The 14,388-nt window shown below is 29.5% G+C and overlaps 1 protein-coding gene and 1 pseudogene across 2 annotated transcripts; both read right to left on the bottom strand.

Annotated features, from left to right (window-relative positions):
• Positions 1-1,632: 1,632 nt before the first annotated feature.
• LOC102596248 (cysteine protease inhibitor 1-like) lies at positions 1,633-2,402 on the bottom strand (annotated as a pseudogene). Its single transcript, XR_367746.2, has one exon. The product of XR_367746.2 is annotated as a cysteine protease inhibitor 1-like (transcript).
• Positions 2,403-9,778: 7,376 nt separating this feature from the next.
• LOC102595908 (cysteine protease inhibitor 10-like) lies at positions 9,779-10,660 on the bottom strand. Its single transcript, XM_006353865.2, has one exon. The coding sequence runs from the start codon at positions 10,594-10,596 to the stop codon at positions 9,907-9,909; it is 690 nt and encodes a 229-aa protein (XP_006353927.1). The 5' UTR covers positions 10,597-10,660; the 3' UTR covers positions 9,779-9,906.
• Between the last annotated feature and the right edge of the window lie 3,728 nt (positions 10,661-14,388).

Below are 14,388 nucleotides of genomic sequence, written 5' to 3'. Positions count from 1 at the left end.
TTTTCTTCTTTTCTCTTCTTGAACTCTCAACTAAAACCCTAGGCTAATTTTTAGGATTATAAAACTGAACCTAATAGTATTAGACCCTTAAAATATTACTAAAAATGAATTAAATCTGATTGGGTAAGGAAAATACCAAAATACCCCTCTCTATTTTCGGCTAATTTTCCTTAACTGAACAACCTATCTTCAAAAGGCCATATCTCACTCATCCGACCTCGAAACTTAGCAAACTCAGCGGCGTTGGAAAGATAATTCAAAGATATTTCCTATGGAATCTAATAGAACACCTAAATCATCCTGATCTAGGAGTTATGATCGTTTGAAGTCAACCCAAAACTCATACTTAGCTTAACTTGCAAAATTTCAGATTTTGCTATTTCCAATTTAATTCTTTTTGGAACTCAAGGTGCTATATCTAGTGACCTTAACACTTAAGAAATTTTAATTCCTCGGTAAAATCCTACTCACAACGAAGGATGGTTCAAGTCTCAGTTCGAAATTTTTTTTGGGGTATTACAAACAGGAGCTTCGTTGATACCACATGGAGTTCGAGTTAGCTATGGTGAGCCTTCTTGCTTTCAGAGGATTTCATTTACTTATCAGTTGTTAGGATGTCGTGGATCTTGTCCTGACTTCCATCTTTGTCATTTAGAGGCTTCATAGATATACAATAGAGTTTCAAAAGTCTGTTAATTTATTTTGTTAAATGTTTTAAAGACTTAAGTTGCTTATTTTCGGGAGAGTTGAATATATTATATTATTCATAGTTTTGTATTGATTTAAAGCTTTGTATTTAAGTTTCATGAATTTTTATTCAGTTTTTAATCTTTTGCATGCTTAAGTTTGTCTTCCGCTTGTAGTCAACCAAGGATGAGGGTTCGCTTGGGGACCAACAATGGTTCTTGAGTGCCGGTCACGTCCAGGGTGTAGGCTTGGATCGTGACACCAAAACCGAACTAAAATAAATTCAGTTCAGTTCGATTCAATTTTTCGATTTGAATATAATCGGGCCCTTTTCTTATCATCATTCATCAGTTAACTTTTCTAATACTAGGCATTTGCATTTGGTCTAATTGATATGAGCCAACTGTTAGCTTAGGAATATCCCTCCAGTCATGATACATATGAGCTTCATTAGAAATAACGTGTTTAGCTAATGCATCTGCAATTTGGTTAACTTCTCTATGACAATGATTTACTTCATAATTGATCTTTGCAACAACTTGTAAGATGTCTTCCACAACACCTTTGATCTTCAATTGAGGCTTGTCCATTCCTTACCATATCAACCACCATTTTTTAGTCTAATTCAAGATAGCAATCGTGAAATCCTTGTTGTGGATGATGATAACTAAAATAATATAATTCATTACTAGTTAGTATCTAAACTCATAGCTCGTCTCATCCCAATATTACTTTGGGCAGATCATTTTCCTACTCGATCATCTAAACTCCTAGGTTTTTTTCCCTTATATATATGATGATGCGATCTCCTTTTGTATTACTATTAATTGTGTAACAAGTAACGATATCGAGACCTTGATTAACAACAAATACAAAAGTAACCCTAACTTAAAAAGAAACCACAAACTAAAGAAATTTATGTATTTTTGAATGAAGAAGGTAAGGTAAGGTAATAGGCTAATTGCTAGCTTGTTTATTTATTGATAAGCATACATTAATTTACATGGAGCGATAGAAGGATATATCCACTTTATTTAGAAAGCTGCAAGCTAGCCAGCTAATTAGCATTCTACGCCTTGATGAACACAAATGGAATAAATTCCTTATCGTCATCGACAGTCACCAGACGAGGATATCCATTTTTAAAGTTGCCGCCGATATTTTTGCACTGAAGATGAGAGGGACAATGCAGTAACTTGTATACATTTTTGGAACCTCCTGGTGTCACCAAGTCAGTTTTCCTAATTTTGAAGATGTCGTTTTCATTTCCTACCTTACCACCAGTTTGGTCAACACACAACTTTGTTGTTTTAACAAAGAACTTGATATAAACACCAGTCATTATACGCACCACATCACCATAATCCGACTCCGACTTACGAACGAACATGACGGGCGTGCCTTCTCCCAAAAATTGGGGAATCGACATGTGCTGCAACATGGCGTTTGGGCATTGAAGGTTTCCAATATTGTACAAGTATACGGCTCCGGCCCCGAGGAGAGGATTGTTAATAATGTACCTCTCACCAATCCTCAGCGGATTGCCATCTTGGTCATAAACTTCAGGGAGTACAAGATTATCATCATCATGACAAGTTGTGGGGAGGACAATTGGATTTTCAGAAGTGAAAGATCGAGCAAAGGCAACCAAAGAGAGGTACTTGAAAGCAAGAGGAAACTCAAAATATTAATCGACTTCATCTTTCTTTGTGTGTTGTGCTTGCTATGAGTCTATGTCCAATTTATAGACCTGCTAAGGGCATTTTTGACAAACAAAAAATGAATACCTACTACCGCCTTAGACACCTCAAATAAGTTTTATCCATTTTAAATAACTAATATCAAGCTTCAATATTAAGTCACTCTGAACACTTTTTTTTTTTTACTATCAACAAAAATATATAGTACATAATATGTGTTACACTGAATAATATGTAAAGTATCAAATTAAATAAAGACATTTATTATTTGTCTCCAAAATAAATCTTAAATAATAAATTTTGAGTAAAAATAAAAAACGGCCAATAATTCAATTTGTAGGATATTTATTATTTAATGTGGCTTTAACTAGAGAAGTTGGTAAAATTAATAAATATTACTTGAGAATATTGTCCATTGTGCTTAAAGGACTCTTGAAACTTGACATCTAGTGGAGAACCATTCATGGGATTATTGCACTAATAAAATTAAGTTGCAACACCTAATTTTACTTACCATACTCATGTACATAATTATTAAGGATAAAAAAAATTATCCGTATATAATGTATACACTAACCTAATATATGAATGACATGTGTTTGAATTTATGGTTCATTTTATATAATTTTAATTAAATAACATTTGTTTTGCTTCATTTTAATAATTTATATTCACCACTGAATACAAATAACAGGCTAATAATTCTAAAAATTGATATTAATGTGCTACCTGGCATGGAATTATTCCACAAGTAAAATATGTCACTGAAGTACGATCGAGATTTATACCACTGATTATTTTGTTACCTATCAAGAATGGATCTTAAAAATAATGGCAAATCATTATTATGAAAAATGATTTTTTTTTTAGATTCTTTTTTTTGACAAATTAATAATTGAAGGATAGGATTTGCGTTATATGATATATAGAACTTAGTTTTGAATTTGAGTAAATTGAGTGTTGAAACTCAAGAATAATTAGGCAAAATAAAAATTGCACTTCAAATACATATAACTGAAGTTTTAGTCAATTTTTATACACTTCAATCATATGTACATTCAATAAAATTAAAATAATGTTAAATGAGTTTGTTAAATTTATTGTTATTTTGATAAATTGTTGATTCAAGTTTGTTTCATACGATTGTAGATCTGATCTTCGACTAAATTCGGATCGGGCTCTGCAAGGCCCATTAGAAGGTGACACTCCCAACAGGATTTTCTCCATACCCAGGGCTCGAACCCGAGACCTCTGGTTAAGGGTGAAGCACTCCCACCAGTGCACCACAACCCATGTTGGTCCTAAAGTCATTATTATTAATTAGGTAGGTACGTTCAAAATAATTCTTTAAAAAGTGATCATATCCGATCTTAATCAAATACAACTCTAACTCCAATTTTAAATTTTAAATAATACTCCCTCCGTCCCCTTTTAGTTGTCATGCTGCACTTTTCAAAAATCATTTTGAATTATTTTTCAATTTTAATTAGATTACATTAAAGATATTTTAAATTAAAAATTTAGATATATATTTAAAAGCTATACAAAAAGTACTATAAATTGTAATTTTTTGCATATCAATATGATGAAAAAATACATCGTAAAAAATTGTCAAAGTTCTTATTGTTTAACTCTAAAAAAAAGTCATACAACTAAAAAAGAATAAAGTGAATATAAATATATTTAATTTTCATGATCAAATGCATACTAAAATATATTAGTCAAGTTGCCAATCGCCGTAATGATGAAAGGAAACAGGTGAATGCAGCTCATATCACTGAAAATAAAGCACTTTATACTTCATCTTTTCAGCACTACCAGCGTATAAAAAAAATGAAAATGTGTAATTTTCAAGTTTAATACTAAGCCGTAGAGAGTTTGTTTTGATAAACTTGAGGGGGGAAAGCAAAATTAAGGCATTAACAAATGAATAAAGATGAACTTATATGCTTTGATTATAAAAGTAGTCTAACATTATTTGTTTGTAAAATTTGGATGCAGTTAAACATGGTTATTAAAGAATCACTTCGACTGTATCCACCAGATCCTATCATTGAACGAATGGCTTGTGAAGATATGATTTGTTAAACATCTTAATTTTTCAATAAAATATTTATTTTTTTCAAAATAAGCACTTTTGATCTCATAACAATAATGCGGCTTTTAACCATGCCGGTTATAGTTATACGGGTTGGGTTATCTATAGAAAAGTTAAATGTACGGAACAAACCAAATTCAAATTAAACCTATTAATAAGCGATTGAGACGTAATTATTTTTAATATGTACATTGTGAATCACACGTACTCAATGGTCCCGTAAATCTTAATCGTATTTTGGATAAAAGCCACCTGACTGCTTAGAGATTTAATTATTTTGGATGTATTTGATATTTTCCCACCGAACACCTTATCTTCAGTCTCACTTCTTGTAGTGTCTATCTTCACCATCCCACACTTTTATTTTTATCATTGTGTGTTTTAATATATTTATCTAGATTATATATAAATATTTTTTATTTACCTACTAAACACATAAAAATTTTATTTTCTTGAGAAACATCTTTCAAAAAGAATATTTTCTTTCATAACGAATATACCCTAAACAACCACAAATGTTAATATCAACATTTTGGTTTTAATTGAGTTGAAATGTTTAGAAAGAAGAACAAAAAAGAAATGAAAACTATTAGGCATATAAAAGTACAAAATAGTTAACCAAACAACAATAATTAAGATACCAAAAATGCAAATAATTTTCTAGTCATGATTTTGTGCTGAAAGTTTTTAGATAACTTTTATATGTACTTCAGTCATTTTGTCTTGGTTTTAATAACCTTAGTTAAAAATGTTTGAAGGTAAAAGTTCTGTAAAATGCTTGAAATTTTGTCTTTATCTAATTTACAACTTCAATAAAAATTGTCTGAATTTTTTTTTTATGATGACCTTCACAAAGGCACACCTTAGACAAATATGTTTATAGGTCTAGGTTTTAAGTTGTAAAATTTCTGTTCCATATTAGTTGTTCATCTTTTAAAAAAATAATTTACCCATAATTTTTTTAAAAAAAAACTTTACAAACTTATTTACAGTTTTTAAAAAGAATTAATTATTATAAGGATAAAAAGAGAAAATAATAATTAATTCTCTCCTGATTTTATAAATTGACAAATAATTTAAAAAACATATATTTTTAAAATATGAACGACTAATATTGAATGAACACTAAACATCAAAGAAATTAAAGAATAATTAAGTAGCCAAATGTTCCGTTCCTATCATCAACTCTACTTGGAGTTGCACTGTTGCAGGCCAATAATGGATATATATTATATACTAATGTGCCGATGGGACCATTATTAGACCATAGTTATAACCAATAAAGTGATTCTATTAAAATAGTGAAGTAGAGAGGTGTTTTTAAAGCTATCAATAGTTCGAAAATAAAATTAATAATTCATATCAAATTCAGAAGTGTTTTTAATATTTTTGTCTATCATCTATTCTCAACTTTTAAATTTGAGAGTTCATAAACAATATATGTCCTCTCAGTTTTTAAATTCGTTCAACTTCACCATTATTAACATTGTGAAATTAATTCAATGTCAATTGTTCATACTATGGACAAACCCTAAATTACATAAATTGAAACAAAAGATTATACAATAAAATTAATTTAGTACTAAAAATAGCGTAAAGGGCTGAAACTAACGAACATGGTTAATTAAAATTGAGGAACATCGTATCTTTTTGGCCTAAAAGATATTTGAATACTATACTAATATATATCCACCATTGAAGATAAATACCAACAGGCTAACAACCAAGTTATTTTCATTTTCGTCATGTAATCTTAGCTTGTTAAAGCCAAAAATGAATATAATGTCTTGACGGGACCGCACGTGTTACTATCCCATAACTAAAACGGAGTTCAGAACTAAAAGGGTAATAATTTTTTTTCAAAAATTTCAAAAAGATAACTAAATTATATATGAAACCAAAATGACAATAATTTATAATGACGTCTAAATTAGAGTTTTTGCCGCAAGATACAAAAACCCATGAGCGATGCAACAACTTTTAGCCTTGTAAAGCTCAGCTGGCGTGAGCCTTACAAGGCGCAAGGCAGGCTATTTTTTTCAAATAAAAAAGTTTTTATGGTGTACGGTCCTTAAGGCTACACGTTTGCAAACTCGACCGCCCATTTTTTTGTTAGATAAATAAAAAAATCTGACTATTTTGTTGAGATGTTAAATCATCCAACTTTAAATTTATCTAAAATGCAGTACCTTTTTTACAAAAATACAATGTATTTTAGTCGGTTATTTTTTAAAAAAAAATTATGCCTTTTTGAGTTATCAAAATAGGATTTCTATTGACCGTAAGCTTAATTTGATAATGCAAAAAAATTTAAAATAAATAAATTGTATATTGTAAGTAATGCACATTTTCAACACACGTATGCATATTAGGGGTGAAGCTATATAGTTCTTATGACACTTTTTTAAGCTTGGTTTTCTAAAGAATGTTTGGATGTGTCGTTTACTTAAATATAATGTTTATTTTGATGATTAGTTAAATTTAATTTATATCATTAAATTTATTATTAGGTAATAATGTGATTTTTTATTTTGTGTAATGGTTGATTTAGTATGAATGTATGGTCATAATATATATATTTTTTATTTTGTTTCACTTACTATTTAATAATTGTATTTTATTATTTACTCTTTCTTTTTATAGTAAATCTACTCCGTACTCTATTTTTCTGGTGTGTTTATCTTTTTAATTTTTTTTGATATTATGTAATTATCGAAAAAGATACAATTTAATATAACATAATATAATATATTATAAAATGACATGTAACAGCCATCCAAACAAAGTATAAATATATAGTTTCATCAAAAGTTATGGTGATAAAATGATAAATTTCGTAGTGAGGTTTAGGTTCGAATTATAACAACGAAGTCACTTTTTAATAAATAATATTTTATACCTTTAACATGAGTTTTTAAAAAAAAATTGAACTCAGATGCGGAATCTCAATACGAATATTGAGCCTAAAAAGCACTCTATAAAAGAAGGTCATAAATAAATAGTCCATTTAATGGTAAATTTTATCCTTTTGTCAATAAAAAAAAAGTCCATGATTAATCTTTTCCGATATTTGGTATTGCATTTTAGTTCTAAATTAAACACCTTTTACCTGATTTGATTACAAATATATAATAAATTACTTGAATCATCAAAGAAAAATGTGTACATTAATTAATCAGAACCGACAGACTTAGGAAATATATTATTAGTCATAGGCTCATAGGACATGGATCTTGTTCCATATTTACTAGTTATAATAACTACTGTAACATTTATATATTTAATTAAGCCAAATAAATATAATCTTTTCAGATTTTTTTTTTTTTTAAATAGCCTTGCGCCTTGTAAGGCTCATGGCGGTTGAGCCTTACAAGGCTAAAAGTTGTTGCGCCTTGTAAGGCTCATGGGTTTCTGTGCCTTGCGGCAGAAACTCTATTTGAGACGCCGTTACAAATTGTTACCCTTTTGATTTCATAAATAATTCAGTTGCCCTTTTGAAATTTTTGAAAAATTTTGTTGCCCTTTTGGTTCCGAAGGCCCCCTCATTTTGAAGTTTTGGTTTCTTAAATCTTGTTATCCTTGAATTTTTCTAGCACTTAAAGTTTTGGTTTCTTAAATTTTTTTATTTCTTTCAATGTATTAAGTTTCTTTCTATTTCATTCTGATTAAATAAAAAAAAACTTTATTTTACTATCTTTGTTGTGGTTAAAACTTAAAAATAATTAAATGAATTGATCACGTATTTGAAACATAATGACATGTTTTTCTCATATATTATTGGAAAAAATAATAATTTTCATACCGAATAAATTAAATTAATATTATTTTAATCCAGTAACTTGAACTTAATGATGATTGTGTTTTGATTGTAGTTGCATTAGTAATGAAATAACTTGGTGATATCGAAGAGACAGAGTGATTGATTGAAAACATATATAATAAAAATAATATATCCTCGGGGATATTGGAAAATTGTTATACAAATGAATTTCTACAACAACAATAAACAATGAAACTTCTACTTCAATTCAATATACGATAAAATTAACTCCTAGTCAAAGCAACATATAATACACATTTGCATTCATTACAATAGTATTTCTTGAGCTTTTTCTTTTTTCCATCCTTAAACCTAATTTAAGTCTACTGGGCATGTCTAATTAAAATTAATATGCAATTGATTAAACATAAAAGGACCTTATCCATGAAATCCACATCACGTAATCAATAACAATGCATATTACAACTTGGATTTAGTCGTAACTCCAATGCAAACTGATCAATAATGAATATTAATGTCGTGATGGTACCGGATGGGATTATCCATAAGTAATTAATACGTAGCACTTATTAATTACTAAAACATATGTTGGGTTTAGTAAGGTGTGAATGGGAAATAAAAAGAGAAAATGGAAAGTGGAAGAACCAATAAAAATGGGGGAACCAATTTGGAGGGAAAATGAAAAATCATTGCAAAAGTGCAAATGAATAGTCATTTTTACCATATTGGTAGAAGAGAGAAAATCGTTGTCCTTATATTAGGAAACACTTCCTTTAGTTCTTAAAGGGTTAAGAAGAAGGTGCCCCTCGCGACATCGTCGTCGCTCGCTCGGCTTTGGCAATTGATTGATAATATTTTTTGGACAAAATTTATTTAATAAATTTTGTTAAATCATTTCCTTTCTCTTATAAATTAATTCAGAAAGTTAGTTAACTAACAGATTTAATTTGGCGCAACTGAATTTATTGAAATTCACATGTAACGGTAATCCTTCCGAAAAGTTGTTACTTTCCGAAAGGTCGTTACTTTTCCCAAACGGTAATCCTTCCGAAAAATCGTTATTTTCCCAAAAGACACAATGTTCTGGAAGAAACGGGTCTGGATAGATTTTTCTGAACAGACGCGTTCCTTGCTGCAAATGGCTATAAATAAGAGGTCTTTTTCGTTTTTTAAAACACTGAAAATTTTTCCTCTCTGCATTCATTTTCTTGCATAAATAAAATTGTCGATCGACTAAGTCTGTGTGTGCTCTTGTTGTTGTTCTTGCGTTCGCTGAAGTTATTAAAGTTTGAGGTACCGCTACTTCTTTAACAGGTTAATCCGTTTTATCTTGGGAGGGATTAATCTGCAGCCTCGGATACAGTGAGGGGATTAAATTTCTTAAGGAAACACAGTGGTTTCTGTGGACTCGGATTAAAAAATTCATTCTGTCTATTTCATCTTTTTTCTGTTTCTGTATTTTTGACTAACCTGAATACAGGAGATAACAACATATTTGTTTGAAAGCAGAAATTAATAAATAAAGAACCTAGCTTTTTTATTCATCATAAGCATAAATATTACATAGAGTGGGCTAGAAGCATGCTCCACATTATTTTAGAAAGCGATCGAGCTAGGTTATAATAAGCATAGATAATTAACTATGCATCATTCTTGTTTACTTTGGTGAAGCCAAAGGGATAAGGCTTGTTATTGAGAGCCAGACGGTAGTAACCACTATTGTAGGTCAATCCGACATCTGCACAATCAAAGTTACATGTTGGACAAATATATTGACTAGGACAATACCTTAACTTGTAAGAATAAGGTCTCCCCGTCTCATATTTCTCAATCTTGAACCAGTTCTCTATGTTATTAGGCCCTGGAAATCCTAAGGTACCACCAGTTATAACAAACCTAAGTGGTGAATGCGTCGGCCCTACGATGGAATAACCAACTTTCCAAACAGTTTCGTTAACACATGACTTAGTTGAAGAAGAAGAAGTTGAGAACTTTATACTAACATCTTGATTTTCATAAACGAAATGACTTCCAAGTTTCATAGTATAAAACAACAGAGGTGTGCTGTTATCAAATTCACCAGAACTGTCCTGCACAACGCCATTTGGGCATTTGGTGTTTCCAAGATCAGTTAAGTATATGTTTCCACCGCCATAGGGAATACTGATAACGGAGTACTCCTCGTTTATCTTGAGTGGTTCGCCCTCCATGTCCAGCACGGGAGGGAATACAACATTCCCATTATTATCAGAAATGGAAAATTCATGAGAAAAGGCAACCAAACTTGAAACCAATAGGAAACTCAAAATAGTACTAATACACTTCTTCATCTTTAATTTGTTTGTGTGTTTTACTTGCTATGACTCTATCTCCAATTTATAGAGCTGCTAAGGGCATTTTTGACAAACAAAAAATGACCTTTTATTTTAGGTTATAATAACCTAAAGAAAATAAGTAGTACATAACATATTTTTTTTATTTTTAACAAATAAATAATGATCACAAAGAATTGAAAATGGGAAGGTTAATGTTCTATTTATTCAATCTATGTTAATTTTTATATATAGTACCTTTTTTTTTATAACTTTGAAGCAAAAATATTTATTTATATATATAGGCTATAGCTATAAGATTTTGTTTTCAAATAATTTTATTATGGTTATGGGTCCTATATTCATCCCTCCCACTGTCAAAGTTTGCGTCAAACAACTATATATATATATTTTATTTTATTTTTTTCTTGTAAATTCGAAACTCAACTTAAAATAATAATTAAATATTCCATTGCAAAACTACATAAAGTTCCCAGTTTTATTTTCTCAATTTTTATTGTAGTAAAAAAGTTGAGAAATTAACATTGTCAATTTAATTTTTGTAGTTAAGGAATTTTATGATTTCGTGGATAGTCATAAGTTCGAACTTTTGTAGCTATTACTAGATATTAGCCCTGACTAGCTTTTAAATTCATAGCTAAATCTTAGTAGTAAAGTTCCCATTTTTATTTTCTGAACTTCAATTATATAGTAATGAAGTTGAGAAATAACGGTCACATTAATTTTTATAGGTAAGAAAGTTAATAAAATTGTGGATAGTCATGAAACTCGAATTTTTGTAGCTTTTACAAGATCATCCTTAAAAGTTCTTTTTTATTAAATTTGAAAGAACTTAAAATAAGTTATTCAAACATATTCTAACTTATAATTAAATTCTAACTTATATTATTGTAATTTATGACGCTTATAATTATATTCTACCTTATAATATTTTAATTTATACATCATAAGTTAAAGCGAAATTAAATAGGCTCTTGGTTAACTATATACTAGTACAAGGAGTCCGTGCTAGCACGAGCTCAATATCTTAATATTTTTTTATTTTAATTTATATGATATAGATAGAATTTAGAAAGTTGATTAAATTTTAATGTGATTTTTAGATATTTAAGTTGTTAATTACTTTTTGTTTGCGCAAATTTACTGTGAAGAGTTTCATTAAGATGTCCATAATTAATGTACTTTTCGTCATCAATCGTTGATTTTTCTTATTTTTTAATAATTAGTTTACAAATTACATAACTACATAGGAAAAATTCACCACAAAAATAAATAATATCTTATTTTTTTCCCTAATCTTGCAAAAGTATTGTTTTTACCTTTCTTCTAATCCTACAAAAAATACATAAAATTTAAAATGTAATATGTAATCACAAAATTAAAAAAATAGTACATAAAAATAAAACATATTTTTTTAAAAATGAAACTTAGCAAAACTTATGAGATGTGTTAATTGATTAATAAGATATATTTAAACCCATTAATTAGCGATTGAGACATAATAATTTTTTATATGTACATTGTGAATCACACGTACTCAATGGTCCCGTAAATCTTAATGATATTTTGGATAAACACCACATGGCTGCTTAGAGATTTAATGATTTTGGATGTATTTGATATTTTCCCACCGAACACTTTATCTTCAATCTCACTTTTTGTACGTAGTGTATAAGAATTTTATTTTCTTGAGAAACATCTTTCAAAGAGAATATTTTTTTTCGTAATTATTATACCCTGAACAACCACAAATGTTAATATCAACATTTTGGTTTTTGAGTTGAAATGTTAGAAAGAAAAACAAAGCAGAAATGAGAATTATTAGGCATACAAAAGTACAAAATAGTTAACCAAACAACAATAATTAAGATACCAAAAATGCAAATAATGTTCTAGTCATTCCGCACCAGAGACCTTTCTAATGAGTGCTGAAAGTTTTAGATAACTTTTATATGTACTTCAGTCATTAATTTTGTCTTGGTTTTAATAACCTTAGTTTAAAATGTTTGAAGTTTATCATTGTTAAGGCTACAATTTTTTGTCAAAAATGTTTGAAGTTAGATAGTCTTCGCAACAAGGTAAGTTCTGTAAAATGCTTGAAATTTTGCCTTTACCTAATATAAAACTTCAGTAAAAATTGTCTGAATTTTTTTTTTATGATGACCTTCACAAAGGCACACCTTAGACAAAAATGTTTATAGATCTAGGTTTTAAATTGTAAAATTTCTGCTCCATATTAGTTGTTTATTTTTTTAAAAAAATAATTTATCCATAACCTTTTTTTAAAATTTTTTTACAAACTTATTTACACTTTTTAAAAAGAATTAATTATTATAAGGTTAAAAAGAGAAAATAATAATAATTAATTCACTTTTAATTTTATAAATTGACAAATAATTTGAGAAAAGTGTTTTTAAAATATGAACAACTAATATTGAATGAAGGGATCCGAGTAAAATTAAGCTATAACACCTTAATTAGTTTTACTTATCATACGTTTGTGTTAGGGTTTTGCCCTAATTTTCTTACCTTATTTGAAGTTTATATTTTCCTAAAAGAAAAGACAAAACATCACCATAAATGTTTTTACTTTTTGAAAGGAAAATATAATTTTCTTCCATATTTGGGTTATTTCTTCCTTAGAGGAAATGTTTGGAATCCTATAAATCGAAGACCTCTCCTCTCATATCAAGAACAACAAGAGCATCCACAATGTAGGGGAGATTTTCTCATAAACATATTTATGATTTTTTAATATTAGTTTTCAATATGTAGGTCGCTTGACCAAACCATATTAATAATATGTCTTTAGTATTTTCTTTATTTGTCGTCTGATTTCTCAACCATATGATTTGCAATTATATTTCTGTTTATTATCAATTCTCATTGTGAATGTTTTTTTTTGGTTTCCCATCCAGTGTTCGGAGCCCACATTGGAGCTCCGACTAAATTCAGATCACGCTCTGCAAGGCCCATTTGGGGTGGGAGCAAATTCGTTCAACCTCATAGTTACTGACATTGTGAAATTAATTCAATGTTTTTTTTTTTTGATTTTCCACCCGGTGTCCGGAGCTCACATTGGAGCTTCGACTAAATCCGGATTGCGCTCTGCAGGGTCCATTCGGGGGTGGCGCTTCCAACAGGATTTTCTCCATACCCAGGGCTCGAATCCGAGACCTCTGGTTAAGGGTGAAACACTCCCACCAATGCACCACAACCCATGTTGGTTAATTCAATGTTAATTGTATGTACTATGGACGAACCCTAAATTACATAAACTGAAACAAATGATTATACAATAAATTATTTTAGTGCTAAAAACAGCGTAAAAAATTGAGGGATATCGTATCTTTTTGACCTAAAAGATATTTGAATACATCACCATTGAAGATAGATACCAACAGGCTAACAACCAAGTTATTTTCATTTTTGTCATGTAATCTTAGCTAGTTAAAGGCCAAAAATGAATATTAATGTCTTGAAGGGACCGCATGTGTTACTATCCCATAACTAAAACGTGCCAAACAAATATGTCAAATTATTTGGAGTCCGGAGCCAAATGGACAAAAAAAATTGTCAAAAATTTCAAAAGGTCAACAAAATTGATTTTAGAACCAAAAGGGCAAACATTGCAACACCCAAACTAACGCTGTTGAAATCAGGGTACAGTTTACAAAGCGTAGCCGTCTTGAGTCCTACAAGGCGCTGAGAGCTTGCGCCTTGTGAGGCGCATCGAGTGTGCGCTTCTCCTTAAATTGAAAAAAAAAGAAATGCATTTTCATTTGGGGA

The sequence above is a fragment of the Solanum tuberosum genome, unplaced genomic scaffold (assembly GCF_000226075.1).
Source record: "Solanum tuberosum cultivar DM 1-3 516 R44 unplaced genomic scaffold, SolTub_3.0 scf00159, whole genome shotgun sequence".
Lineage (NCBI taxonomy): Eukaryota > Viridiplantae > Streptophyta > Magnoliopsida > Solanales > Solanaceae > Solanum > Solanum tuberosum.
Note: the sequence above shows the minus strand (reverse complement) of the source record. Positions and strands in the feature narration are given on the sequence as shown.